At 48.2% G+C, this 26499-nt stretch overlaps 2 protein-coding genes across 7 annotated transcripts in view; both read left to right on the top strand.

The window, feature by feature from the left end:
• Window positions 1–7356, top strand: part of fry (microtubule binding protein furry) — a 43558-nt gene extending 36202 nt beyond the window's left edge. For both annotated transcript variants that reach the window (XM_075681603.1, XM_075681602.1), the window contains exons 9-10: window positions 1631–1884; window positions 2861–7356. In XM_075681603.1, coding sequence (XP_075537718.1) covers window positions 1631–1884; window positions 2861–3137 — 531 coding nt within the window. In that variant the 3' untranslated portion in view covers window positions 3138–7356. The remainder of the gene's footprint in view (window positions 1–1630; window positions 1885–2860) is intronic.
• Window positions 7357–9321: 1965 nt separating this feature from the next.
• Window positions 9322–26499, top strand: part of LOC142572473 (heterogeneous nuclear ribonucleoprotein K-like) — a 63169-nt gene continuing 45991 nt past the window's right edge. For 2 of the 5 annotated variants that reach the window (XM_075681623.1, XM_075681619.1), the window contains exon 1: window positions 9323–9582. The gene's annotated coding sequence lies outside the window, so the exon portion shown is untranslated. Of the gene's footprint in view, window positions 9583–20255; window positions 20356–26499 lie in introns of those variants that run through there. The other 3 variants (XM_075681622.1, XM_075681621.1, XM_075681620.1) reach the window with 3 other exon arrangements.

Genomic DNA, 26499 nt, shown 5'->3' with positions numbered 1-26499 from the left:
CTTGTTGTTGCATGTTGATGGAGGATGGACTTTTTCACGAGCAGTGACAGTTTTTGGTATTGTGCACCGTACTGCACAATTGATAGGGTGCTATATATAAATGGACTCTCCTTAGTTTGAACTCAGACTTCTTAGAACAAACTTGCAGACCCCTTGGAGTTCGAATTAACGAGATTTTACTGTAAATGTACTGTCGTGCTCAGTACAAGTGACAACACAAGAATCCTTTTATTTTTCTTTCTTTTGTGTGTGTGTGTGTGTGTGTGTGTTTGTAGGCGTTGCAATGCTGCCATACAGTTCCAATATGGCAGCATGGCAGGGCTGGAACAAAAACTTGCCGAACACCATTCCGATTACTGGTAGCACCCTGTTTACAAGAAAAATGGCACTGGTCACTTTTATTGAAAGAACTGGTGGGTGCGTGTCTGTGTTGCAGCTCTTATTAAGCATGATAGTACATGAAGCTGTTGAAAAATTAACGAGACAGGCTTTCTGTTCATCACTCATTTTGTGCTCTAAGAGCCATCTCAACTTGCCTGATCTGTCAAACATAATAATGAGAGACAAGTTTGCTATATATGCCGCAGTATTACGCAGTGCTGTATGAATGTTCGTTGAAAAATGCTTTTATTTTCCATCTGCTGTACTGTCAGAAGCATAATTTCCGACTCTAGAAAAGACGCAGACAGGAAAGGTGGGGACAATGTGATCACTGGCTTGTGTGTACGCCCTCTCATCTCTCTTTCATGTTCTCACACTGTGATTGTATTCAAACCTGTCTAGTTCATGGTTCTCTTTAATTAAGCAACCTTAAAATACTCTGGTGACCTAGCAGGACAACCAAAGTTATGGAGTTGATTTGGACTTATTGATGTTAATTAATTATGCAAGTTTTACTCAATAAGCAAACTGCAGTGTCGTATTCACAGAGCAAGAAACATTGAGTAGTACCAACTGTGCTCTCCGGTGCAGCCAGTTGATGTCACAGGTGTTTTTGGTTCGCTCACAACTAGTGTCTGGTAAATGAGAATGGCATCAGTGTTGTCCAATTACGATAGTTGTCATAGCAACCACGCATGGTTGCATTTACTGCTCCCAGGTGCTGCACATGTTGATTCCCTCTCCTTACCTACCTTTTCTCCACTGCTTCTTTTTTTGCTTTGTATTACCCATTCACCAATTAGCGCTCAGGCCATAAGAGACCTAGGTGTTTTGTTGTTACTTTCACAAACTCGTGTTTTGCAGTTTCTCATTCTCTCAATTTAATGTTGACTTTAATTTTTCAAATTATTTTCTTGCGTTCTTTATTATTACTTTTCTTTTCATCTTTCGCCCTGATCACCTGTTGCAGCATGACCGGCACTTCGCTTGGCTAGCCTCTCCAATTCTCATCATGGTCTTTCTACCTCTCATTCTTCATCACTGTCTGTCATTATCACTTGCTTTAATCACCACTACTGCTCACTTCACATGGCTCAAGTTACAAGTCATAGAAAAATGTGGTTGATGACAGCCTGCCATGTCATACAGTCCTATTGGGGGTTTCTGCTTTGCTTCAGTAGTTTTTGCTGTGCACTCTCACCCGAGAGGATAATGCCGGTTCGCTTCATGAGTAAATGCTTTGCTACAGGTCCTGCTGCTGCTAGAGGGCTACCGGCGCCTGCTGGAGCAACTTGGCTGGGCTGCACCACAGTGGCAGCTAGCCGACCTGTCCCAAGAGCTGACGGCCGTGCGCAGCGAGGTGCTGCGTTCTATTGAAGACACTGAGAGTGAACGGCTTTCGCCACCACCTCCTCAGGGTGCTGAATCTGCTGACCCCGAGGACACCCTGGCTGCACTGCTCAACGAGCGGCGGTGGGCCGAAGTGGCCAGGCACTTGCACGGGTGGGCTTTTGTCTCAGTTTGCAGTGAACAGAGACAACAGACACAACAGATGTGGCCACCTCTCTTTGCTTATGTTCAGATTGTTGTGGGAAAAACTGTGTTTTGAACTTTTTCCTAAACAAAATCATGAGCTTCCTACTGTACAGGGACATCTACGTAAAACAATAACGAGCCTCTTTTGCAGTCGTGGCAGTCAGATGCTCTCGTGCTTGTATCTCTTGTATGCCCTTGGCTCTCGTGCTCTGTATCTGAAACACACCCGTCCTAACCTTACCTTACGTAATTGGACACAACTTGCTTTGTCTTGGTTCAGACTAATAAAACTTAACTAGCCTGTATTCTCTAGGCAGGCGGTAGCCTAACCTACAATACCACAATGTAAGCTAACCTGTGTTGTATGTCGCCGTGGGCATAAGAAAGGCGAATTGAATACTGTTATCTTATGCGCACAAGCTCCAGTGAACACTGGTTGCATGACTTAGAAGTAGTGAAAGCAAATCACTTGTGTCCCTTGTGTGGGAGGAAAACTGAGTTCTTACTAGTCCTGTATTGAGTTGTAACTATAATTTCATAATTTATTTATTGGTAGAAATACAGAAAATTGCATGTGTGCAGTATACATAAGGAGGTCCCATAGTCGAAGTCTGTATTGGGACCTCCTGAGAAAAAAGAGAACTGAGAAAAAAAAATAAAAAACATAATAATTCTGGGGTTATATGCCAAGACCACAATCTTATTATGAGGCATGCTGTAGTGGGGCTCGGGATTAATTTTGTATAGCTGGTATTCTTTAAAATGCACCTAAGTCAGTGTATACGAGAACTTTTGCATTTCGCCCCCATGGAAACGAGGCCGTCATGGCCAGGATCGTGCATGCAGCCTTGACCTTAGCAGCACAGTACCATAGCCATTGAGCTACCATAGCAAGTTAGTAATAAACGAATGGAAATTTTGAGCACTTGATTATGTTCTGCAGACAACACAGCCCTGGAGAGGAGGAAGACCTAGAGGCCGTGCTTGCCGCCTACTGCCAGCATCTTAGCCAGCAGCGAGCAGGCATGCCGCCATTTTTCGCCATGACCCACCCAGATCCAGACTTGGCGGTGGTTGGACAGCGGCTGCGGGAACTCAGTTTGCAGCTGTCCTCTGCACTGCATGCCTTGGATACTGGCGCTGTGGCAGGCGCCATGGTCACATCGCCAGACCACACCTGCATTTTTGACTCATCACTGTTCCGCAAGTCAGACTGCTGAAGACTTCAGCCCCAGTGCGACGTATAGATCACCACTGCTTTGGCCTGTCTGCACTGCCACCCTAAGGTTTTCGACCTTTTGGCAGGAACACGTTGGGACTGTTGCATGCAGTGGTGCCAAAACGGTGCACTAGTGCTTTGCCAAATGCATCTGCCCGTCTTGCTCTTTGCAAACTGGCTCTCAACACTGAGCATTAATAATGTACACAGGTTCCATAGTTTTCCTTTAAATCTAGTCAGCTGCGCCAGATGTTTACCACCAGGCTTGTCTGTCTTCCTTTGGAATTTGGAGGTTGCTTAATTTTATGTTGGTTCTCTCTTTTCTCGGATTTTTTTCTAATCTGTGCCCAAGGCAGTTCTGGCATCTTATAATACGTCCATTTCTGTTGGCAGATCCTGTTGTAGTATTTAGTACTCTAAAAAGAGGCCCACTTGCATTGCCATCATAGAAAGAAATCTGTGCTCACGAACAAATAAGACAACACATATATTGACATTTTGGCACTTTTACAGCCACATTCTTCAGAAGGGAGGAGATGTACAGGAGCCACGACAACATGCGATAGGTGTGATGAAATGTGTGCAGATATCTCTCGGACGATTTTTGTTGAACATATAGCTACATTTACATTTCTACTACTACAGCGAAATCTCGATAATTTGAAATCTCTTTATCCGAATTGACGGATAATTCGAACTGCTCTGTTGGTGTCGGCCAAGTCCTATGTATTTGAATAGAGAAATAGTCCCGCGAATTCAAACTCCAGAAACCATGCAATGGTTATATAGAACAAAATCATACACTGCCATGCGCCGCTTCTCACACAAACCCGAGCCAACGGTGAAGTTTAGATGCTTCATCATCTACCTTAATGTCGGTAAAAATTAGGAAGACGTGCGGGAAGTCGATACCAACCGGAGCAAGCCGAGCAGCATGTGCCCTCCTTTCGCATCCGGCTTAAGAGGAGCAAGAAGAGCTCTCAGCATGCGTTTTCTCACGTTACCACGCGCTCATCTGACCCCCACCTCCTTCCTAGCGTGCTTGATCATGTCATCTCCAACAATGGGTACTCTGCAGTACGGCGTGCATCAAAACACTATCTTTCTGGTTTCACCCTCGCACGGTTTTCCTCACACCCACAGCAGGCGGCACACAAAGTGCAATCTTATTGCAGTAGGACTTTATATGGAACCTAGGCTTCTTCAAGCACATGTAGTGCACGGATTGTGGACAGATTAGACTTTCGCATTCCGAGCCCAGCGACAGTTTTGGTATTGTACACTGTACCGCAGAATTGATCAGGCACTATATTTAAAGGGGCTCTCCTTATTTCGAACTGTTTTATTCAAATAAACTTCCGGTCCTCTTGGAAGTTCAAATTAGCAAGCTTCTACTGTATCTTAAATTTGCTGTTTGTGGGTTTCATAGAACTCTCAGAGTTCACCTGCAGCTGCAAAGTAAAATTTTTTCTATTGTCAGCTTTCCTCTGCCCATCTCCTGCAGGTGTAATTTGCAGTTGAAAAACCTATTGCTTTGATTACTGCACTGATCGTGTATTAGGCTTGAATTCTAAGCAGACACCCGTGTTAGAAAAAAAAAGAAAAGCACATATTTTTGTTGTCAGGAAGATTATTCATTAAAACATGTGCATTACCTACCTTACTCGCGTTACATGATCACTCGTCTTCCCCATCAACACAACTTACATGTTTCTTACTTACCAGTTCCTAACATTTTCTTTTGTCAGAAAATGCAATAAGTTCCTAGTACACAAAAGCAATTATGCGGTCAAGCAAAATGAAGGCTTTCATCTTGCAATAGCTACGGAAATGGCTCATATTAGTTATTGTGCAATCGCTTGCTTTGCGAGGGGGCAAAGTGATTTTCTGAGTGACACATGGTCCACTGTCCCCGCTCCATCTTTATACTGTCGAACTTCGATACGAACATGGCATGGGTCAACGAATTATAGGGTAAAACAAAGTAAAGCTAAAGTGTGTTTTGCCGATATCAATGTGTAACCAATACAGTTGACTTCTGTTAATTCAACCCTGACGGGACTGAAGAAGTTGATCAAATTATCCGGCCGGTCGAATTAAACAAGATGCAGAAAAAAACACACCAAAACATACTGCCGATTCATTTGGTAGCATTTTCCCAATTCTAACACGCACCCGAATGATATGCGGGCCCACTTTCTATGTGTCCAAAGTATAAGACTAACATATAAATGACATTAAAGCTCCTAAACACAGAGCTGAAATCTTTTATCAGAAAGAATGGGCAAGGGACCTAATTTTTTTGGGGGGGGGGGGGGGGTAAACGAGGCACACGTTAGAAACGGATAAATTCTGTAATGAGAGATTGTGCCTAACAGTCATTGCTTGAAAATCTTCCCAGGGCAGGCCAAAAATAGATGTTTTGGACGGGAGATTACATGTCTTCAATGCATTCATTGTCGCCTAAGCTCCGCCGAGACAGACGCTTCCACTAAAGGGGCCACTATTGAGGCCAGACGTATGCATGCTGACTGGTCATGGCCACTTTAGGATTGAAGTAACGAAAGTTTGGGCCCATAGAAATGCATGGACGCTGGTCAGGACTTTCAGTCGAGATTGAATTAACTAAAAAATTTAATTAACCAGAGTCTAACGGGAGTATACTGTATATGCTTATAACAAATGTTGGATATAACAAAAGTATTTTTGTATTAGATGCGACTTTGTTGTAATGCAGTTGAACTATGTAAAAATAAAATACGAATTTCATTTTGCTTGTATAGAAAAAATACTTGGCTTAGACACGAGTAAATATGGTAGGCAAATTTGTTGAGAGGTGTGATGGCTCTTCCTTTAATGGTTTATCGAAAGCATTTATTCCGTCAGCCTTGAGCACTGCTATGTAATTTCAGCTCAGCTGCTGCTAATAAGCAGTGGTTAAGTTAGTTTGCAGGAAGAAAGGCAGATTTACTGTCACGAACAAGTGAAATGCAAATAGAAAGGTACAAAATAGAACACCTCCCACAAGTAATAACTTGAAGGTGCAAAAAAAGGCACGGGCCCAGGCTAAGCATGCAAGGCGAAGCACTGCTGACGTCACGCAATGTAACAAATGTGAAAATGAAAGACTGTGTTCTAGTTAGCTTTAATTTGTTTACAGATCATTTGTCTACAATAATAAGGATGCATTTGGCACTGCACTTATGCATTCATTTTGGCACCTCCCCTTGCAACAGTCGGGAATTGTTCCCATTTAGTAACAGTGGAGAATTTTCACTATGGCAGCCTTGCATCAAACTTTTTAAAGGGATCTTTGGAAGGTTTCGATTAGTTTTTAATCAGAGAATGAAAATGTTTCAGTGCTCCTGCAGTGTGCATGCTTCAGCGGAACAGCTCCGCATTCTTTAAGCGGCCTCTTCAACCATGGAAATTCGTAGTTCAGTTTCCTGTTTTTCCTTGTATTTGGTTGCAGTTCATGTAAAATCAAGTGCAAGTTATAGTCATGTGTTGAAAAAACAGCAATGGTAAAAATCAGGTCACAATCGGTAATCATGCTCATAATAATTAAGTGAAAAAGGCACTGTCGCATGGAAGCTGATCATCCTCAACCAGACAAGCTTTCGCCAAATACTAGAATTCAAAAGTGAAGAAGCTACTTCAGTGGAGGCTGTGTGTCAGTATACTTGCATTTGATACCTTAATATAAAGGCAAGCACTCCGGCAGGTTCGGTGGCCAACAAAAGGCAGCAAGCTTCCCTTAATGTGAGAGAACAACCTCACTTCTTTAAAGCTAGCTCATTAATACGTAGTGCAATCTTCTGTGTGCATGTGTGTGTGCAACCATTACAGGGTACCTTTACGTGCCACTGGTCTGTAGCTTGTAGTCATTAGATCTCGATGACAGGACCTTTAGTCCCTAACCCTCATTGAAAATGAACGCATTTGGTGAACATGAGTCACTATACTTTTGGTTCCTCAAGAGCAGTTATGCCTACTCCTACCTTCACCAAACTGGCTGTATCTGACACTCTTATATGAAGTGACACGTGACCTGACTAGGAGAAGCAGTTTCGCCTTTCATGACAAGAATGAATGCTTACTGTATGTATGTGTGAATGCGAAAATGGTGGAATTAAATGTTATGTAAAACTCTTTTTGCATAGCAACACGTGTCTGTGTATCTGTATTTGAAGTAAAATATATAAATTATACAAAATATATGTGTAAGCGTAGTTTGTTCCTTGTGTGACATTCACATACATCGGTTGATCGGTGGGATTTAACATGGCAAAAGAATAGAGCGGCTATGAGAGAGGCTGAAGTGGAACTTTCCTGATCAAGTCAACATGCACTGAAAGCGCAGTACACGAGCGTGATCTTTGCACTTTGCCCACATCGAAATGAAGGTATCACAGTCCAGGATCGAATGTACAACTTTGTGCCCAGTATGCCACAATCACTGCCATAACCACGCAATGGCTATATTGTAATATGGGGAGGGAAAAATGGAGGTCGGGTTCATTCATTCATGAAGTGGCAAAGAGGTCAATCTGAGGCAGGCATTCATAACCTGCTATGCTGTACCAGGGGAAGGGACATGGGGAAAGACAGTTAGGGGTGGATGGGGTTAACAAAATTATTGGCACAATTAAGCAACAGGATTTACTTATAGGCCAAATACAACGGCTTGCACACATTACTTAGTCATTTCTTGATGGTAAATGCTGCGATGATCTACTAGACAATCTTGGACAGAAGACAATAAGTTTGGGACCAATTGCCTCTGTGAGTGGCTGGGTCATGGTGTGATGACACACCTCAGCAGGAAATAAATTAACATGCCAACTGGTGAACTAGGTATCCCGCACAGAAGACATGCCAATTGTGAGACCATCAAAAATTTCCATCGGTTCAGAGGCAGTATCCTACGAGAACATCTGCTGCTGAAGCAGCAATACACAATTTTGTGTCTGAGGATTTCGAGTTCTTAGGATAGTACACGCTCGCCTTGTGTCTGCAAGCCAGTACATATTAAGCGACACATTTTACGTATTTAACCACGACAGAACTGGTTACATAGTTGAGTAAGCTGTTGTTAACACAGACATTTTTATGCTTCTGAGATCATCTTTAGCTTACATGCCAGCTAAATGCAGGCAATGGTGCATTGCATTCACTACTTGTATCTTGCTTGCCTTCTGCTCCAACAGATCCCCTTTCCACCCTCCTTAATAGGTGCCAACTTCACACAGTGAATGTATTCATTAAGGGCTAATGATGGAGTATTGGGCTGCTTTGCTGAAGGGTCAAGGTTCATTTTCACCATAAAATTCATTAATTCACTTTCTAACACAAGCAAATGCCTGTGGATACACGCAACTAGCCTTGACTTCATATTTTGCCTGTGTGCCATTGTCCCGGCACCTCTACAACTTGCATCTTGAGAAGTACGCACTTTAGCTTAATTTGGAAGTAACCTCAGAATTTGGTGTTGCAAGGAACATTAATTAATGTTACCCGAGTTATATATACATCTGGCATTTGTGATTTCTTGTAAGACTATTATGTCGCGTGACTCAGCCTTAATTATAAATGGCAGTATGAGGAATTACCTTGGGACGAAAAAAAAGCAGAAAATAAATTTTAGAAAAGAAAAACCCAAAGCGACACAAATTTTACACGTGACGCGTACCCATACGATTGACGACTGCTTGATAAGGGTTGCTAGCCTGATGCACGTGAGATCGCTTGCTTGTTTGTATATGTACTCGAACGATTCAACCAAATACATCTGAAAGTAAAATCGCATGATATTTCTTACTTCGAGTCGTATCGTTCGTGCTCAAAATACTACCATCGAGATCGCTGCTTGGCGAATTATCTATGCATACCAAACGGCCACAATTACATTTTCAAGAACGCATAGACGCAAAGTAATCTTGAATGGGTTTCTGCACCAACAAATCGCAGTTAAAAAAACAGCGCATCTATGAGAACCTGCAAGAGAGACACTTGCAGTATGTACAATATTCTCGGCTAGTTGAGAGAACACCACAGCTGTGCAAAAATGTCAAACAGCGCTGTGCAGCCTGAGACACGCGAAACGAACCACAATGTGCCACGTAGCCGCGCGGCTTAGCACACAACCCGCACACCCACCACGAGCACAGTTGCTGCGAGCGGCCATCATCGAGCAGTGTTTCGCCCCGAAGCCACAGATGTCGCCACGCGTATCGCCGTCGGGCATGCTGGGATAGCTTTGCTCTCTCGTTCGCTGTTCGGCGTTCGTTCTACGCTCGCGTCTGAATTTCGTGTATTGCCGCTGCGGTTTATGTGGCCTCTATTATTCTCGCCACCGTGCTAGTCTCCGCCGAGTGCATCCCGCAAGCGTCTACCGAGACTTCCCACGCGAGCCCAGCAGCTGCACAGAGAGCATTGAGTTTCTGGTGAGTATTTTTGCCCAGATCTAGCGGTTAGGCCTAACACGGCGGTGTTGATGGCTCGTCGGCAACGCACTTGCTTCTCTCGTCGGTCCTCCCGTGTTTTATAGCAGAGTTTTGATTCAGTTTCACTTGCAGCCTGCAAGGACCCGCTATATCAATCTGAAGGTCTGCTGGCTATGTAGACTTCACGCGGATCGCACCGCGCCGGTTGCTGCTAACAGCAATCGCCGATAGGAGTGCTGCTGCTGGTCCCAGCGTTGGGATCGTTCCATTCCTGTGTTCCCCGATTTATCAACATCCGCGCGTATCGCTGCATGCTTCACTGAAGAGAAACGAGGAAGTTAACGCGACACTATTGCGGCCGGAAAGCAATCTGCAGACTGTTCGCGAAACTCCGGAGCCTGCTGTGCCCCGAGCGAGCAATCTTGGTGTGCTTGCCTGGGCTGCTGGGCAAGAGGCGGGCGTGCTGCCGCTGCCTGCGCTCACGATAGTCTCTTGCATATTACATACGTTCGTGTATTTTGCAGCTGCAGGCGGCAGTGCTCGCTACCCGGGCGCGCCGGCGCCGCCGCGCTGTTCGCAGGATGCTTTTAGCGGAGATGATGCTTCAGGTAGTCGTACGTATACACACGAGACCAGGCGCGCTCACTTAAAAGATGCGGCGCCGAAGGGAGGAGCGACCCGGGAGAACCATTTTCTTGATGGGAGAGCATTATTAGCGGGCGACCAAGCTCGCAACAGGTTGCATGGGTGCACACGTCCCACCAAACTACCGGCCGTCGAAATTCGCTCCCCGGCGGGGACCGTTTCTCATTTGAATGCGTCGTCGCACTGCGAAACTAGCCGACGACGACGCCGACTTTTGGAAGCCTTGTTGAAGTAACACGTGTCGGACACGATCGACTCCTGTTGCAAATTGCATTTGTAAACCGCCCAACGGCTCTCAGTTACACATGTTATGTAAACCAGCTTTTTGCAATATTGAATGAACCAAAAGGTCGTTTGTTTTCGCCCGCGTAAGCATTTAAAAAGAGTTACGTAAGTCGATTTCATTCAGTGTAAATCGAAACCGGCTCCCTGTATTTTTTATTTATTTTTCTGCCGGTCTTACACGAACACTTGATGTCGATCAAGCCCGATCCGGATCGTAATTCTCGATTGCGATTGGCTCCTGCGCGCAGCTTGCGCAAAGGAGCCAATCACGACCGAGAAATTCGATCCGGATCGGGCTTGATCGCGATCAAAAGCGAGCCGTGTGACATCTGCATTAAAGAATTCTAAAGAAAGACATCTTCCACGCGATGCAGGAGCGCGGTTTTCGGTGTCACGAAACCTCGACTGTGTGTGCGCGTATGCGCCCGCGTAGCGGGAGGGGCGCTTCCCCTGGTGTGAGGCGCGTTGTGCAGGAAAGCAGCACATAGCCAGCAGCTGAAAAAAAAAGGAGGAGGAGGGGGGGGGCTCTTAACATGCGGTTGGTCTCTTTGTAACACGGCAAAAAGAGATAAAAGGGATTATAGAAGACAAAAGGGGCACGGTTGAGCGAGAATTTGAAAAAATGAGCTAAAGATGCGCACAATTTGAGGGGAAAAGGGACACTCGAAATTAATCGATGCGCTGACATTTTTACTGGGTCCGCCGCGTTGCGTGCGTGGTGTGTTGTGCGCGGAAACACGAGCGCGTGCGCTGGAGCTCGCGCTGTTGAGGGGAGAAAGGGTGCAGCTGCCGGCAGCTTTTGGGAGCAGGAGGGAAGTTTTATGCGGATTTCTTTCTCTCGTGTGCGTTCGTTTTTCTCTCTCTCTCTCTCTCACTTTCTCGCTAGTCCGTCGTCTGCCGCCGCCACGTCGGTCGATAGATATACCTACCAGAACCCTCACACGCCGGATCTTGCAGCGCGAACACACGGGCAGCTAGCGGCGAGTGTGCGTGGACGCGAACGAAAGGGGGAAAAATAAAATAAAAAAGAAACACCCTCTGTGCCAGGGTGCGCGCTCGGGCTGATTAAAATCGCGCCGCCGACGCCTGTAGCTGGCTCGACGTTCGTTGCACGACAAGGCGGCGGCTGCACCGCATTGCTTCCAGTATCCACCGTGGCCCCCTTAATCTTCGCTTGTCCGAGTGTGTGCGCGTTCTGCATTTCCGTTTTTCTTGTTCCTTTTTTTTTCCCTTCTGGCTGGTCGATCTGGCAATAGTTTTTCATAGCCGCTTGCTGCATGTTGCAGACGCCGTGTTTTCTTTCGTTCGCATTTTGCCTACCTTCGCGCTTCAAGGTTTTGGAATCCAGGAGTAGTAGCGTTAACACGTTCTGTTGTATACGCGCGCTGCTGTGGCGACGTGCCGCTCTTGTTGACACGCGACAATTGAATTTCGCCTCTTCCATACAAGCTAATTAGGCGGTGGTGGCGACGGCGGTGCCGTTCGCGACAGAAGTGACGCCTCCTCAGTTTTTTCGTGAATTCGCTTCTATTCTTTATTGGTTATTTTTGTTACCTCGATCGTTGCGACTTCAGGTCGGACGAAGATGTATACGCGAGGTATTTATCGAATAAACTCCATGCACCAGTCTGTGCCTGATTTTTGTTTTTCTTTTGTACGCGAAGGTTTTCATTTTGTCGGTACGAGAAAACGCTTTTTCTTTATCGTCTGCGGAGGGGCTGCGAAGTTTACTCTGAAAAAGCGACGACTGTCCTAACAGGCTGGTCTTCCATCGCTTTCGTTAGATCGTTTCCACGTGTACGACATTCTCTTGTGTTTACAGCCGTTTGCAAGGTCCGCTTGCGGCCACGCGTTTACCTCGTTATTTCACTTTCCTGTCATCCATATTCTGTTTGTAATTTTCGGGTGGTGCCGAAGTAGCCGCCTGAAGAGCTTCATTGCATTTGCATAATGACGCTTCCGCTTTTCACTCCATGGACTCGCCACCATTGACTGTCCTCCCTCGTGTCACCACTCATTAGTCTTGGCTCTCAGAACTTTTTCACTTAGCATTTCCCATCACCCTAGAATAGAACCACTAAATTGTACTCTGGGACGCAGCCAAGGAGTTTAGGCTTGGTGGTGTTGGTTTAGGACGACGTGGTGGTGTACAAAGTGACTGGTGTCTGTGGGAGGTGGTTATTGCCCCACACGCACACAAGAGCACACAGTGACCCTTACTTTGCCCATTATCCTGCACCGTTGTATTTGCCTAATGTGACGCATTAGTAATTTCGGACAGCAGAACAGTGCTGCATGGCCGTCTTCCATGCCGACGAGCCATCAAAGCGCAGCCAAGAGTTGCGCATTTATCCGATCTGGTTCATTCCGGCTAACTGCCAGCAAGCAGTGCAAGGGGAGACTGAACAGTTCACAAATATGGCGTCCGAGCGCCAATATTAGAATCACGCGATTTTGCAGTGCACGACCCTCTTGCTATGTTATTGCTGCACCTACCCTCCGTTATTTTTAAGGAAAGTTATGAAATATAATTTGGGTTTCGGCCTTTATATTTTTGTTCCCCCTCTTTGCTTGGCGCCCTTTAGTCCTCGCGCTGACTTTTTTTTTTTTTTTCGTGACGACGACCGGCTTTTCCGTCACGCGAATCTGAGTGCTGCTGGGGGTCCGCTGAACGAGGTGGGTTTGTGAGGCCCTAATTAAATGTGAGAGTCAAGGGAGTCTTCGTCGCCGGTCGTAAAACACATGACCGGGAGAAGGGTACAGGAATAGCTCTCCTTTGGCGCCCGCGGAATGATGATGACGGACGGAAGAGACGTCCGCCGCTCATAGGACGCGAGTAACCCCAAAAAAAGATAGAAAGAAACGCGCACCCGCGACCCGCACATATCCGTTCGATGCGGCTCAGCTCGCGCGTCTCCCATGCATGCGTGTGCGCGTGAGAAGGCGGCGCACGCCAAGCCGATGCCGTGTGGCGCGTTGCTCTCCTCACTAGGTCTCTCTCTCTCTCTCTCTGGGCGTCGACGACTTGTTGTCCGGTCGTCGTCCGGGCAACAGAAATCGCGAGTCGTCGGCGTTCGAGCATTCTGTGGCCCTGCACGGCCGCGCTGAAACGCTAGCACTGTGGCCCCTGCTACGCGGGCGGCCATGCATACCCGACCGGCGGCGCGGAGCCGCGTGTGCCGGGAGGGGCAGGGCGGAAAGGGGACGTGCTGACGTAGAGACGAGGAGTCGCGAGCGGGCGTGCATGTCTCTCTTTCTCGTTGCGTGGCGCGAGCTTGTTTTCCTCTGTCTGTCTGTCTCTGTGTGTGAATGCTAAAAGGTCGGCTTTCAGCCTGCGTACACTCGCCAGAGTTGCGCATACCACGGGGTCTTGGAAAGTTGCGAAACTGCGTCGGCTGTCGGCGACCACACCTATATGACAGGCAGCGCCTGGTTGAGCCGTTAGCGAGAGGCGTTTGCGCCTCCCAAGGCCGTCACGTCTGGGCTGCGGGTGCTTCGTCACGTGCCCTACGGTGGCAAGCTCGGCTATGCGGCACCGTCTAAAAGGGGCGGTCGTACCTCGCAAGCGACCGCATCCGAGCGGCCAGGCTCTGTGCTGGCGAACACGAGCAGACTTGACGGAATGGACGAGTTTGGGATGGCGATAACGTTTTGCGCAGTGCAATAAACCAGCGTCAAAAACCAACGCGACGCAAAAAGCGGACAACTGGGCGAAACGAAATGTTCAGTAAACTGGAGGCATCTGACGAAACCACTCTGTGCCCGTGTATTCATCGGCCGAAAGAAAGGTTGACGCGAACAGAGCGGTTTGTCGGTTGGTGGCTCCGGATCCTGCAAATGCCAGCGAGTGAGTCGTGTCGAGCTGGCAAAGCAGCCGGTTTAGGCGACTCCCTAAACATTAAAGGCTCTTCGGCAGCTTGTTGCGTTGTCGGGGCCGAGAAGGTTACGTACAATCGCCTCACTTTCCAGGCCAACGTTCTGTGTTATCGAATGCGCTTGCTACCGCCCGTTAGTCTTTCTGGATATATCATGTTGGTGGTGCACATAAACCTGAGTGTCGGTACTCTTGATCGATTACTTTCGCAAGATTTTACGTGACCTCGCATGGGACACGTCGCGTCTGTGTGCATCCCGACGCGTCCAATGCCTAGTTACGCGAAACATCGCGAAAGAGATCGTATCCCCGCGAAAGTTGTCGACCGTCGGCGTCTACCAGCACGCGGACGCTAGCACCGAGTCATGCGAAATATGGCGAAAACTAGTGATCGAATCCTCCCCCAAAGTGATCGACCGACAACACTGCGTCAATGCTGCTCTCCGCGTCGAGCTATTCTAGAGTTGTCGCTGTTTCCTCGACTTCTTCTGATTCCACCTTCGTCGTGAAAGGGAAAAGAGGAAACGCTGTCCAAGGAAATTCGTCGGCTTGGTACAGCAACTTTGCTTTTTGTTGCAAGCTCAGCATCCATCATCGTCTGCCAATTTTATGTCCACTGCAAAGCGAAGGCCTCTCCCATCGACCTTCACTTGGCCCCCACCCCCGGTCTTGCGCCGGCTTACACCATCCTGTGCCGGCAAATTTCCTCATTTCACCCGCCTTCCTCGACTGCGCATCCTTTACAGTGGCACAAATTTTCTGTATCTGTGACCGACCGCCGGTTATGGGCCCTAGACGTTAAACGGGCGGCCAGCTCCACTTCCTTTTTTTTTTTTTTTTTGACCTGAACTAGAATATCGCTAACTCCAGTTTACTCACTTATACAGGAAATATACCTCGTATATTCGCACGTCAGGCTCAAATGCGCACATTTCGAGTGATCGTTGCTTAGAAACACTAAAATGGGAGCATATGTTAGGCCATGTGGCCAGATTCTTTCTACACGGACCTCTCCACCGCCAAAGTTGTAAGCTTGTGAAGAGGATAGGATACTTCCCATATATCCTACAGAGATTTTGAGCGCTGATTTTGCGATACAAGCCCCGCGAAACAGCCAGGACAGAAATCTGGTCAAATTCAGGAGCTACTTAGAGCTTGAAGGGACACTAAAGCGAAACAATAAATCAGTTTAGACTAATGAAGCATTGTTTAAGAACCCTGCAGACAGTCATATAAAAACAAAATAGTTTGATTATTAGACGAGGAAATGAAGGTCCAAGTATCAGTATTTGAATTTCGCGCCGAAACCCCAGAGCCGGTACGTCAGCGTGACGTCAGGGATTCCAAATTGTGTTCTCGCATTTGGGCCGCGTTGGCTGAGTAAAGGTTTCCGAAACTTGCCATGTTTAATATTTGGTTCCCTTAGAACACAATGTAGTCAATCTGTACCGCTATATGTAATTATTAGGCCCTAGAAGATGCCATCAAAATCTTAGACGTCACAGCCCCCAGGTGCGGGAACTTAAGTAGGTGTCGCCACCCGTATTTAGTTCTTGTGCTTTTTCTGGCTTACCAAACGTCTTATCGTTGTAAGAATGGTGTTTTTTGTGTTGTAGAACGGTAACTTACTGATGCAGAAGAAATCATTGTTCTCTTTAGTGTCCCTTTCAGAGGTCCATGCATACAATGCGTTCATAAGAATAGAATATTAGGTTTACTTTGCGTGCGTAGAGCTCTTACGTGTGAGCAGTGCGCCTGCGCAGAACGCAAAGGGTTTGCGTGAGTCTCGCGGACGTACATGAGGCTAAAAAGGTTGCGTGCGTTCTCTGTGCATGTAGAGAGCTCCACGCGGCGGTCTCGCGAGATCTCGGAACAAGCGAGAGCATTATTGCAAGATGGCAGCCAAACACGCCGACAAGGTAGCTCCGCGCCTTCGTTTTTCTAAAAACGACTTGGATTTGTTGCGAGACGTAAGGGAGTGCAACCCCTTCGAGGACAACATGCGGTATAGCGCTGATAGGCATTGCGAAGCTCCGATCGGTTACAAGAACACACTTTTACATGTTTTGCGCGCCAATCCAACTCGACTGGCTTGGCTTTGATTTTTCTTGGATGTCGATGGCTACAGCAGTGATTATACCTGGCGATAGATGGCGATACATGGTCGCTTTTAGCATGCGTCGCGTACGTGTAGCTAAAAGCGTTTCAGGTGCAGTGCGCGGATGGTATGTAGAGCTATCACGTTTGCGTGCCTGAAGTCTCTGCGTACGTGTAACTAAAACTGTATTATTGGTGCAGGGCGTGCATGGCCTTTGGTCGACGCATCAGCTTGTTTTGCGAGCGGTGTGCTGTTATTGCTGGAGCAGTGTACATGCTTGCCACGGAGAGCTTTTTTTTTTTTTTCCTCCTCCTTCTTACACCGGTTTTGTAACGGGCTCGTGGAACAGCGTGGATCGTTTCTCAGCTCTTTTCAGCGCTTCTTTTACTGTTTAGTGTGACATCAACCACAACTTTCTGCCGCTCCTCCTTCGCTTCCCGCGCGCATAGACACGCACACACGGATCCGAGCTGTCGTGCGCCTGTATACTTACTTCCCAATGTGCGCAGGCTGCTCTCGGAAAATTTTGCTTTGCATTTACCAAAAAAAAAAAAAAGGCTCGCGTTGGATGATTCCGGTCGGTGACTCCGAGCTCGTCGACCTGGCTTCGGCTGGCTTTGGAAGCGCGGAAACGCGAGAGTTGCAAGCTCTCGCGTGGCTTGCGCGGTGCATACGCAACCTTTTCCCGAAACCGAATACAGGCAGCGATTGCACGCGTGCGACGCAAGCGCTAAAAGAGTAGTCGTTCCACGTCCTTCGGCGGCGCCAGCGCACCCTGCCGTAGCACCGAAGCGGGAGGAGAGAAACGCCGTCGATTTCACTTTCTGCTTTTTTTTAAATTTTTTTTTATTATTTTTTCAGAGGCTCCGATTCCGCAAGGGCTCGGTAGAGACGTCCACATTCTCGCCTAGAGCGCCCCGAGTACAGCGCTGCAAAGCGAATAGATCGAGTTAACACCCAAGCAGCTACTCGGACGCGGCATTCTCGAAAGATCAGTTTCGGGGATGCTACCACTTTCGCGATATCTCACGTGGCTCGGCACCGTACGCTACAACGTTCCGGACACTGCGAAGGTAGCGAGCTTGGAACAATGTTAGACGCCGACGCGAAAGCGATCGCTCGAGAATACCGCCCCAGGATACCGTGCTCAGAACCGCGACTTACGTGTCCAGTTGACTGTATAACCGTTGCTCATAAGCAGTCTTTCAAACCAGCGGCAACGACAGAATGTCGTTTTGTTCGCCTCGCATCGAGGTGCTGGAGCGCTCAGGCAAGGGCGTGGACGTCGCCGTCGGTACGTCACCTCGCTACGGAACAAGCTAGCTGCGATGCGTGCTTTGTTATCTGACACTGCTTTCTGAGGCGGGACGGCGTCGTGATGCCAAGCCCTCGATTGATCGCCCATCGCTTTTCCGTACACTCATTTTTTTTTCTCCATATCACGTCGGCCTTCTGCCGCCCCTAAACCTGTACCGGTGGCGCTTCCCTAACTGTCTTGCTCGGCTGACTGGCTGGTCCATTTGTGACCACATGTGCAAATGGTGCCCCCTTTCTGTAGGATCATTTCCCCGCCCCTCGCTATCCCAGAAGGGGAGCAGACCCCGTCAGTCAGGAAAGGAGAGGGGGAAAAGTGCGTAAGGGTTTCCACCCGTTGACAAATTGCAAAACTAAAAAGAGTTCGTGACGGTGCCCGCGCCGCTGTTTGCGTGTTTTCGAGGGATCTCCTTTCGCTGATGTCACGTCCAGCGTGACACGACCGCTGTGCGGCGGTTAGCTAAGCCGACAGAAGCGGACATGGCGAAATAATCCTGCGGGCAGTCACACTTCCCTTCGGTGTTATTTTCACTTCTCGTCGTCGCTTTCTGTGACGGGATGACCAACAGAAATGTCGTGACTTGCTTAAGCTTAGCTCCAATTTTTCGTGCTTGCAGGGAGCAGTATACCGGCCGGCGGCTGTGCAAAAAGCGCGTGCTTTACACTATTGCTGCCGCAGCAAACTTGTTCCGTGCCTTATAATATCACTGCGGTGTCCTGAACGCACGAACATACCAAGTGCGCGCAGAACAAAAAGAGGGCTCCACTCTTACGTGCAAGGTTTAGTAAGTCAACTGTACCATTGCAACTCGCTACTATCTGTACAAGGCGGAGACGACTCTTACTCGTTCTTCCCGCCAGCCTAACCCGTAGTGGTGAATAATACAGGCTTTCTCGGAACACGAGAAAGAAACTGTGAATACGTGCGCCCTTCCATTTCGCGCGCTCGGTTTCTCTGTGAGCGGCGTGTCTTGCCTTGACTCCGCGTAATAATATACCGGCCTGGTCTGGCAGTCTATCTGATCGTCTCTCTCGTTCGTGCCGTGCGGACTGCGCCGTGCCCGTGCATATAATACCGTGCCAGGCACGAGCGTCTTATATAGCAGTATAGCTCGTGCTGGCGCTCGGCGTAATCGCTGAATGCTCCTCCTCCCCCCTGGTCATTGCGAAATTCGGAAGCGGCGAGCAGTTTGCGTAAGAATACTCTGTGCTTTTTTTTTTTTTTTCCCTTTGTGTCCCTCGCTTATCGCTCGCTCGCTCGCTCGCGTGACGTTACGGCGTGCCGCTAATTCCCCTCTCTTCGGCGAGGCGCGCTTGTCGTCCTTGGAGCATTTATCTGCATCGCCCAGACTCTCGATGCGTCGCGAGCGAGTTTCCGTGTAGAAAGCTCGTAGGGGGGGTTCGGTTAAGCATGGCCTGCTGTGGGGGCACCGTGCGCTCGAGCTTTCCTCATATACTGACAGCAGCGCCAGACCGCATAGCCTATAATAGCGAGGGGGAAAAAGCATACATCTTGGTGCAGTCTTTGTGCGTTCACGATGCCGGTGTGTAGCAATCATTCATTTCGAGGCAGGAGTTGCCGCGTTCTTTGCTGCAAAAGGTTGAAGGGGACAGGGAGAGAGAGAGAGGATCGGAGTAGCGGAAAGTAAACTATTTACATATTGTTCAATGAGGTAAAAAAGAAAAAAAGTAAAATAACTTTGCTTTCTCGTCTATGGGTGCCGCGCTAATAGCGTTCTCGTACCTCCTCACCACCACCGCACTGGACATTTTGAAAACGCAGTCGCCGGCACGGCTCTTCGTTGCCCTCAGTTCGCACGAGGGGTTCGCTGCGGGCGTGCGCCATGTTTACTCTTGAGGAGCGCGAAGCCTGGCCGCAGAAAATAGTTTGGAACCGCGAGACTGGGGCTGGAAAAATTATGTCCGCGCATTCCGGCGCGGCAGCGCCGGTCTCTAGGTCCGGCCCGCGCAGGGAAGCCGAAACGTGTAGCACAACCAAAGGCCGTCGTGACAGCCACAGACAGCCTACATAAATTATGCCGCCCTACTCCGAAGTGCGGGAACGATGGCCCCGGTGCCAAGAGCTAACCGCCGCATTCCCGCCCAGATAGCGTTGCTCCAAAGCCCAGACCCCGGTCGTTGTCTCCGTAGACGAAGTGGGGAGTCATAATACTCTCACGAGATTCTAAGTTGTCGACCCGAACGAAGGGCGGCATTCTTCGGCCATAACAGAAATGGGTGGTATAAACTTGTTCTCGAAGCCGCTCCGGCCTCAAATTCCGACCGGCGCCAGATTTTCGGTGCAGTGTGATACCGATCGAATATTCGTATTTCACAAAGCCACATGTTTACGCCGAAAGGGACGTCATAACGCAGAGCTCCTTAGTAATAATGCCTTCCGCCTAAATTGCAGGTGTAACTTACAGGTGTAACAACAGAATAGACAAACTGCGGCTAAATCCGTGGGTTACTGCGGGCGGCGCCCCACGCTTCGTTCTGTTCGTAGTAGCTACGAAGTGCTGACGTGACGTTTTAACAGTGCATCGGAGACCCAAAGGTACGTGGCGAATCTGAGTTTAGGCTGTTGGTGTAATGCAAAAGCGTGGCGGCCTATAATGCCAAGCAGGCAGTTTTGTTTGGTATTTTCTGGGGCCCCCGATGTGAACGTCAAAAGTACGCTAGTCGGCCTTCATAGCGATGAGGTCCTCAGAAGTAGCCAGCTTACTGCAGCGCAGCCAAGCTATGACGAACATTTTAATTACGGTAGCAAGTAGTGAAAAGGGGGGGAAATGTGTATTTGTGCGAAGTGTGGAAAGTCGCTAAGCAGAGATGGGATGGGAAAGCTTAGAAGCGTGTGTGTGTGTGTCTGCGCGCGCGTGCGCGGAGCTGTTTTCGTCGTCATGCCACCGCGAATTTCCACCGGCCACCTCTCGTGGGGAAATGCATTTGTAACGCCCACGGTGCGGCCACCAGCGTACCGGTGAAGGATCGACACGTGGTTATCACGTAAAAGTTGCCGCTGACGTATACTCGCGCTCGCAACTTGAAGGAACAAAATAAGGTATCCCTGAATCCTGAAAAAAAAAAGGGTTCTATTACCCGTTCTTTCCAGATGTTTCAGGACATGCCCACTCCGTATATTGTTTAAAGTGTTATATGTGGGCGGAAAGGGGCCTACCCCTTAATGCGTAGCGGAACCTCCACACGTATCTCCTTACGCCCCCATGGCAGATATGAAGGTTAAAAGGCGTGTGTACAGGAGTGAAGGGGTCTCCTCTGATTGTGTCAGGGGAAATGCACTTCCCATTGTCTGGTACCCGCGATCTGGATTGCGGATACGGCAAGCGGCGCTGAACGATTTCCACCGCCGTTTGTGTGTGTGTGTGTTTTTTTTTCTCGTCTGGTCCTCTTAATGAACTGCGCGGGACCCGAGCGCAACGCGGGTGCACGCGGAGCCTCGCTCGGGCCAGTGTTTCGCGCCCGCCGTGCGTGGCGTGTGGTCGGTGCGACTGTCGGTTCGTTCGCGTGACCCCGGTGGCGTGTGTGGGCGGTTCGAGCTCCCGGTTTCCGGCTGCAGAGGTAACGCTGCGAGCGTCGTGGTTGCTGACAGACTCGGTCGTTCTGCCGGCCATCTCGCTGACAAGCGGAGGTATTTTGTCCCCGGTTTTTTGGAGCACGCCTTGTCGGGCAGATTTGGAAAGAGCGGACGCTAACTGCCGTGCGTATTCGAAGTGCCGCCGACAGTGGCCTCCGAGATCGCGTCAGTGCATCTTTGCCAAGTGTGCGCCGTCTTACTCTCGGAGGCCACGCACCTACCAATTTCCTAAACTTTACACTAGAGGGAACTGGCGCTGCGATCGTTCAGCTACCTCGGAATGATGGGGTGGCACGTGGATTTGTGTATAACCTGCATTCTTGCGGCGGCCGACATTCTTGGGGCGTAATTTATTACGCTTTATCTCTCTCAATTTCCAAGCAGTCTTATTCTGAACGCCGTGAAGGCAATACACTTCAGCACTCATTCGTAACCATTGCCGGTTGTTGTATATATACTTTATGAAAATGTTTGACTGGCGATGTCAAAGCTGTATGAAGCCATAAGGACGGAGTAAAGGTGAATCCGTGTACTATACTATCATTCCCATGTTGATTGGACCGCCACACCTGGGTACGCTTTTTAAAAATTGTAGAGCTCTATAACTTGCCCGTAAACGTGTTGCCTTTTACCGGTGACTGGGTTACCGGTCTACCAGAGACGTAAACGTGTGGTGGTGCTACCTGATGGTTAGGGTATTAAATAAATGGGGCACACACTTGTTGCACTAGCCAAGTATGTTCTACTTGGCTGCAGCTTTAAACTTTATGAAGCTACGTAGTCGTTACACACAGCTTATTCTTCGTTTTCGACAGGATCGCGTGTAACGCGGGCAGTTGTCTAGCGCGTTGTGGTTGAACAAATCGTCAAAAGATGCCGCTATTAGCGTTGTTACTGCGCTCGACGTTTCCGGTAGCTGAAACTCTCTCTACCTGCTGAGCACGAGGTCGCGGGATCGAATCCCGGCCACGGCGGCCGCATTTCGATGGGGGCGAAATGCGAAAACACCCGTGTGCTTAGATTTAGGTGCACGTTAAAGAACCCCAGGTGGTCGAAATTTCCGGAGTCCTCCACTACGGCGTGCCTCATAATCAGAAAGTGGTTTTGGCACGTAAAACCCCAAATATTATTATTATTATTAAACTCTCTCTACCTGTGTTCGGGACGACGCAAGTCATTGCTTTTACAAGGGGCTTTCAGTGAAACGCATGTTTTGCAAGCAGGAAAGAAACAAAAATAAAAAAGAGAACGTCACTGTGGTCTTTTTCATGGCTTGTGACCTCGGGCTCCGCATTCCCGACCGTTCAGGTGTAGTACACTATAGTTCAGGGGTAGGGCGTTGAGCGGAAGTGGCGTGCGAAACGTCCTGGCGTGGATCAGAAAATGCGATGGTGCGTTGAAAAGGTTCATCCATGCAAAGGCATCGACCTCTGTGACTGCTAGGACGCCTTGGGCTCCCTGGAGGCAGCGCTTGTACTCTTGTATCGGTGTGTGTAGCTCGCTCTTTCTTTTTTTTATTCGCGCCGGTTCACTTGTTCCCTGGTTCCAAACGCGGACTACGTATGTAATCTCCTCTTTCGCATGTGCACCCTGTCGCGGGCGCCGTTGAGATTTTTTATCCTTACCCCCGTATTCAGAAATGCAACTTAAGTTGAAGCCCATGCTTGACTTGATCTAAGTGACGCCTATCGGGAACGCGCTGAAGGAAACGCAGTGAGCGTCTTTGGGCACGTTAAGGCCAGGCGTCATCTAAATCAAGTCAAGCATGGGCTTCGACTTAAGTTGCATTTCTGAATACGGGGTAAAGTATTCTTTTCATATGCCTCGCTGTTTCGATTATACTAATCGCTGTCAAAAAGAAGCTATTTGGGTCATCTTAAAAAGAGAAATTAGTGTGACCCTGTCTCTGTATACGTTGTCGTGTCTTCGATTATTGTCTGGCGCCGCCTGAATGCCACGAAATCGCGTCATTTGGGGAGAGGGGGACAAAAACATGAAAAACAAGAAAAGTGTAACAAAAAAAGACGTGTGCCAAAAAAAAAAATGCCGGACGGTGTCCGTCATTGCTATTGTTTAAAGGGACACTAAAGTAAAAAATGATTTCTTCTGCATCAGTAAATTACTATTCTACAACACTAAAAACACCACTCTTACAACGATAAGACGTTTGGTAAGCCAGAAAAAGCGCAAGAACGAAAGACGGGTGGCGACGCCTACTCAAGTTCCCGCACCTGGGGGCTGTGACGTCTTGGATTTTGATGGCATCTTCTAGGGCCTACTAATTATATATAGCGGTACAGATTGACTACAATGGGTTTTAAAGGAACCAAATATTAAACATGACAAGTTTCGGGAGCCTTTATTCAGCCAACGCGGCCCTAATGCGAAAACATGCTTTGGAATCCCTGACGTCACGCTGACGTACCGGCGCTGGGGTTTCGGCGCGAAATTCAAATACTGATACTTGCACATTTTCTCATCTAATAATCAAACTATTTTTTTTTAAATGACTGCCTGCGGGGTTCTCAAACAATGCTTCATTAGTCCAAACTGATTTATTGTTTCGCTTTAGTGTCCCTTTAACGTAAGCCACCCATCCGAAGGCCTGCAGACTGCCGCGGCATTAACCATGCTTAAATAGCATGGTTTCGGCATCTGCGTCAGCGACCGCGAGAAATCAATTTTAGCGCAGCCTGGCTTATCGTCTTACGAATTTCAAATGAGCACACTGAAAAGAGCCGTGGTCGATGGCACTTAACGTCGGGGGTACTTTGCGGAGTGAAGAGACGGCGCATTACATATATTTCCACTGGCTATGCAAGCAAAGGAGTGGAAACGCAACGATAAATATGTCGACCAGCGGCCGTGTGTCGTGGATAGTGCGGTTATCGTTACTCGATTGTCTTTCCGATCTATACAGTGGGGAAGCGGACACTCGAAGCCCTGGCCGTATTTCTTCTCTTGCGACACGCAATACTCAAGTCGCCGCTGTTCGCGAACTGACCTTTTGCGAACAGCCCGCGTAATTCCTGACGAATGCAGAATGGTTCTTGAGAGCGTCTTATATTTTTTTAAAAATGTTTTTAAGACGGTACAGAACTTTAAATATCGTGTGTGGCAAGTAGCTTAATCCTAGTCATTGAGCTGGATTACTCGAAAGCGGTGGGCATTACTCGAACAAAAAACAAATAGAAATGAAGTAATCGACGAATTAACAAAAAAAATCGTTAACTTTTTCACTGCTTTACGGGGCACGTATTGCGATGTACGAATTGTGGCCAGTGTGTTTATTTGAAAGACGTATCCGCCTGGAACGAGTTCAAAGGATGGCACAGTTTTCGAGATATGCGCCGTGAAACGTGCGGTAAAATGCACTATTGTTACACTTGTATTTTAACAAACCGCCGTTTTGTGTGATGAATAACAAATAACTGGAACGCTTATGTATCTCGTCGCACACTTTGGTAATCAATATCTCGAAACTGGCGTCAATAGAGAGTTCTAGTTGAGCGTCTCTACGGTACGCTCCGCTCCGAGTCGCCTCGCTAATCCATAGCGGAGCGGCGGGCGATTTTCACGTTGTAGTTATACGTTTAGCGTAGCGTAGCGGACCTTTCGTAGTTGCAGCGCCCTCTGGCCAAATTCAGGGTAATTAAAGAAAATAAAAACACCCCATTCATCACTTTTATAAAGTCAAACGTATATATGTAACTTATTTGTCCATGAAGTATGTAGACGCGTGCTTGTAATGCGTTACCGGTCCATTGCGCCGTCTTGGGGAACCACGTGGTAGCCAGCGAGCTTGCTCTCTGCATCCAATCCAATCATTTCTGACGCCAACGTGCTGCGCATCCCGCTCCGCTCAGGCAGCTTGCAAGCGGACCGTGTATGTCGCTCCGCTAGTCCGCTTGCGGCTAAGCGTAGGGCGCATGCGCATTCGCGCTTCCGCTCCGCTTAGCTCCTGAGCGGAGCGTACAAACGCCAAACTAAAACACTAATCTGAAAATTCTTTCCAAGCGGGTACGCCTCGCCAACTCACGGGCTGCAATTCGTAAGACGCAATATGTGCAGTAAAGAATTAACTAAAGCGTATATTAGTATATCTTTGTTAACTAGTCGATTATGCATTTCGATTTCTCGTGTAATGTCCGCCTCTTTGAGTAATACCGCTCGATGACTATAAATTATGCTATCTGGCGGGGGTGATGTTGAAAATTCTGCATGGTCTAAATAAAAAAAAAAAAACTGTTATGGTGGAGCAGCGCCTATATCGTCTTCGAAGTTTAACGAACGCCTCTTCTGACTGTATTGTGGGCTATGTGTAATGGCTCTCGCCACGTACTACACCGATTGATAGGTGGTAACGGCGCACGTTTCTTTTTCGATAACGTACTAACGGCAATTACGATTCACTCGTAAGCCTAGCGGCGCACTGATAATAATAATAATATTTGGGGTTTTACGTGCCAAAACCACTTTCTGATTATGAGGCACGCCGTAGTGGAGGACTCCGGAAATTTTGACCACCTGGGGTTCTTTAACGTGCACCTAAATCTAAGCACACGGGTGTTTTCGCATTTCGCCCCCATCGAAATGCGGCCGCCGTGGCCGGGATTCGATCCCGCGACCTCGTGCTCAGCAGCCCAACACCATAGCCACTGAGCAACCACGGCGGGTAGCGGCGCACTGAGACTCCTGTTCTTTAAACCTGAAGAATACGATGTAACGAGTGCGATGCCTTTCGAGAAATACATATCGCAGAGACCAGTATCAACGGATAAGTTATAGTACAGCGTGTGTGACAGCAAACGCGAAGAGTGGCATTTAGTGCCCGACGTTCGAAAGAATTCGAGATTGAGTGAGCATTCGACGCTGGAATGGGTCGAGTTGAAACTCACTGAAATTTCGAGAGCTGCAGGCCGCAACAATGTTATATCTAAAGAGCTGCTTCGGAAGCTTCCCGTTTTCACTCCTTACGCAGGATTCATAGTTCGAAACGTCGAAATAATTTTTTTCTTTGTCGGTGATTGTTTTATTCGTATAATTTCGGGGATTCGTTTCGCTTATTTCCGTATTTTTTTTTTTTTTTTCATCCACCGCTCGCGG

The sequence above is a fragment of the Dermacentor variabilis genome, chromosome 2, assembly GCF_050947875.1.
Source record: "Dermacentor variabilis isolate Ectoservices chromosome 2, ASM5094787v1, whole genome shotgun sequence".
Classification (NCBI taxonomy): Eukaryota; Metazoa; Arthropoda; class Arachnida; order Ixodida; family Ixodidae; genus Dermacentor; species Dermacentor variabilis.
The sequence above is the reverse complement of the archived record's forward strand: the minus strand, read 5'-3'. Positions and strand labels throughout refer to the sequence as shown.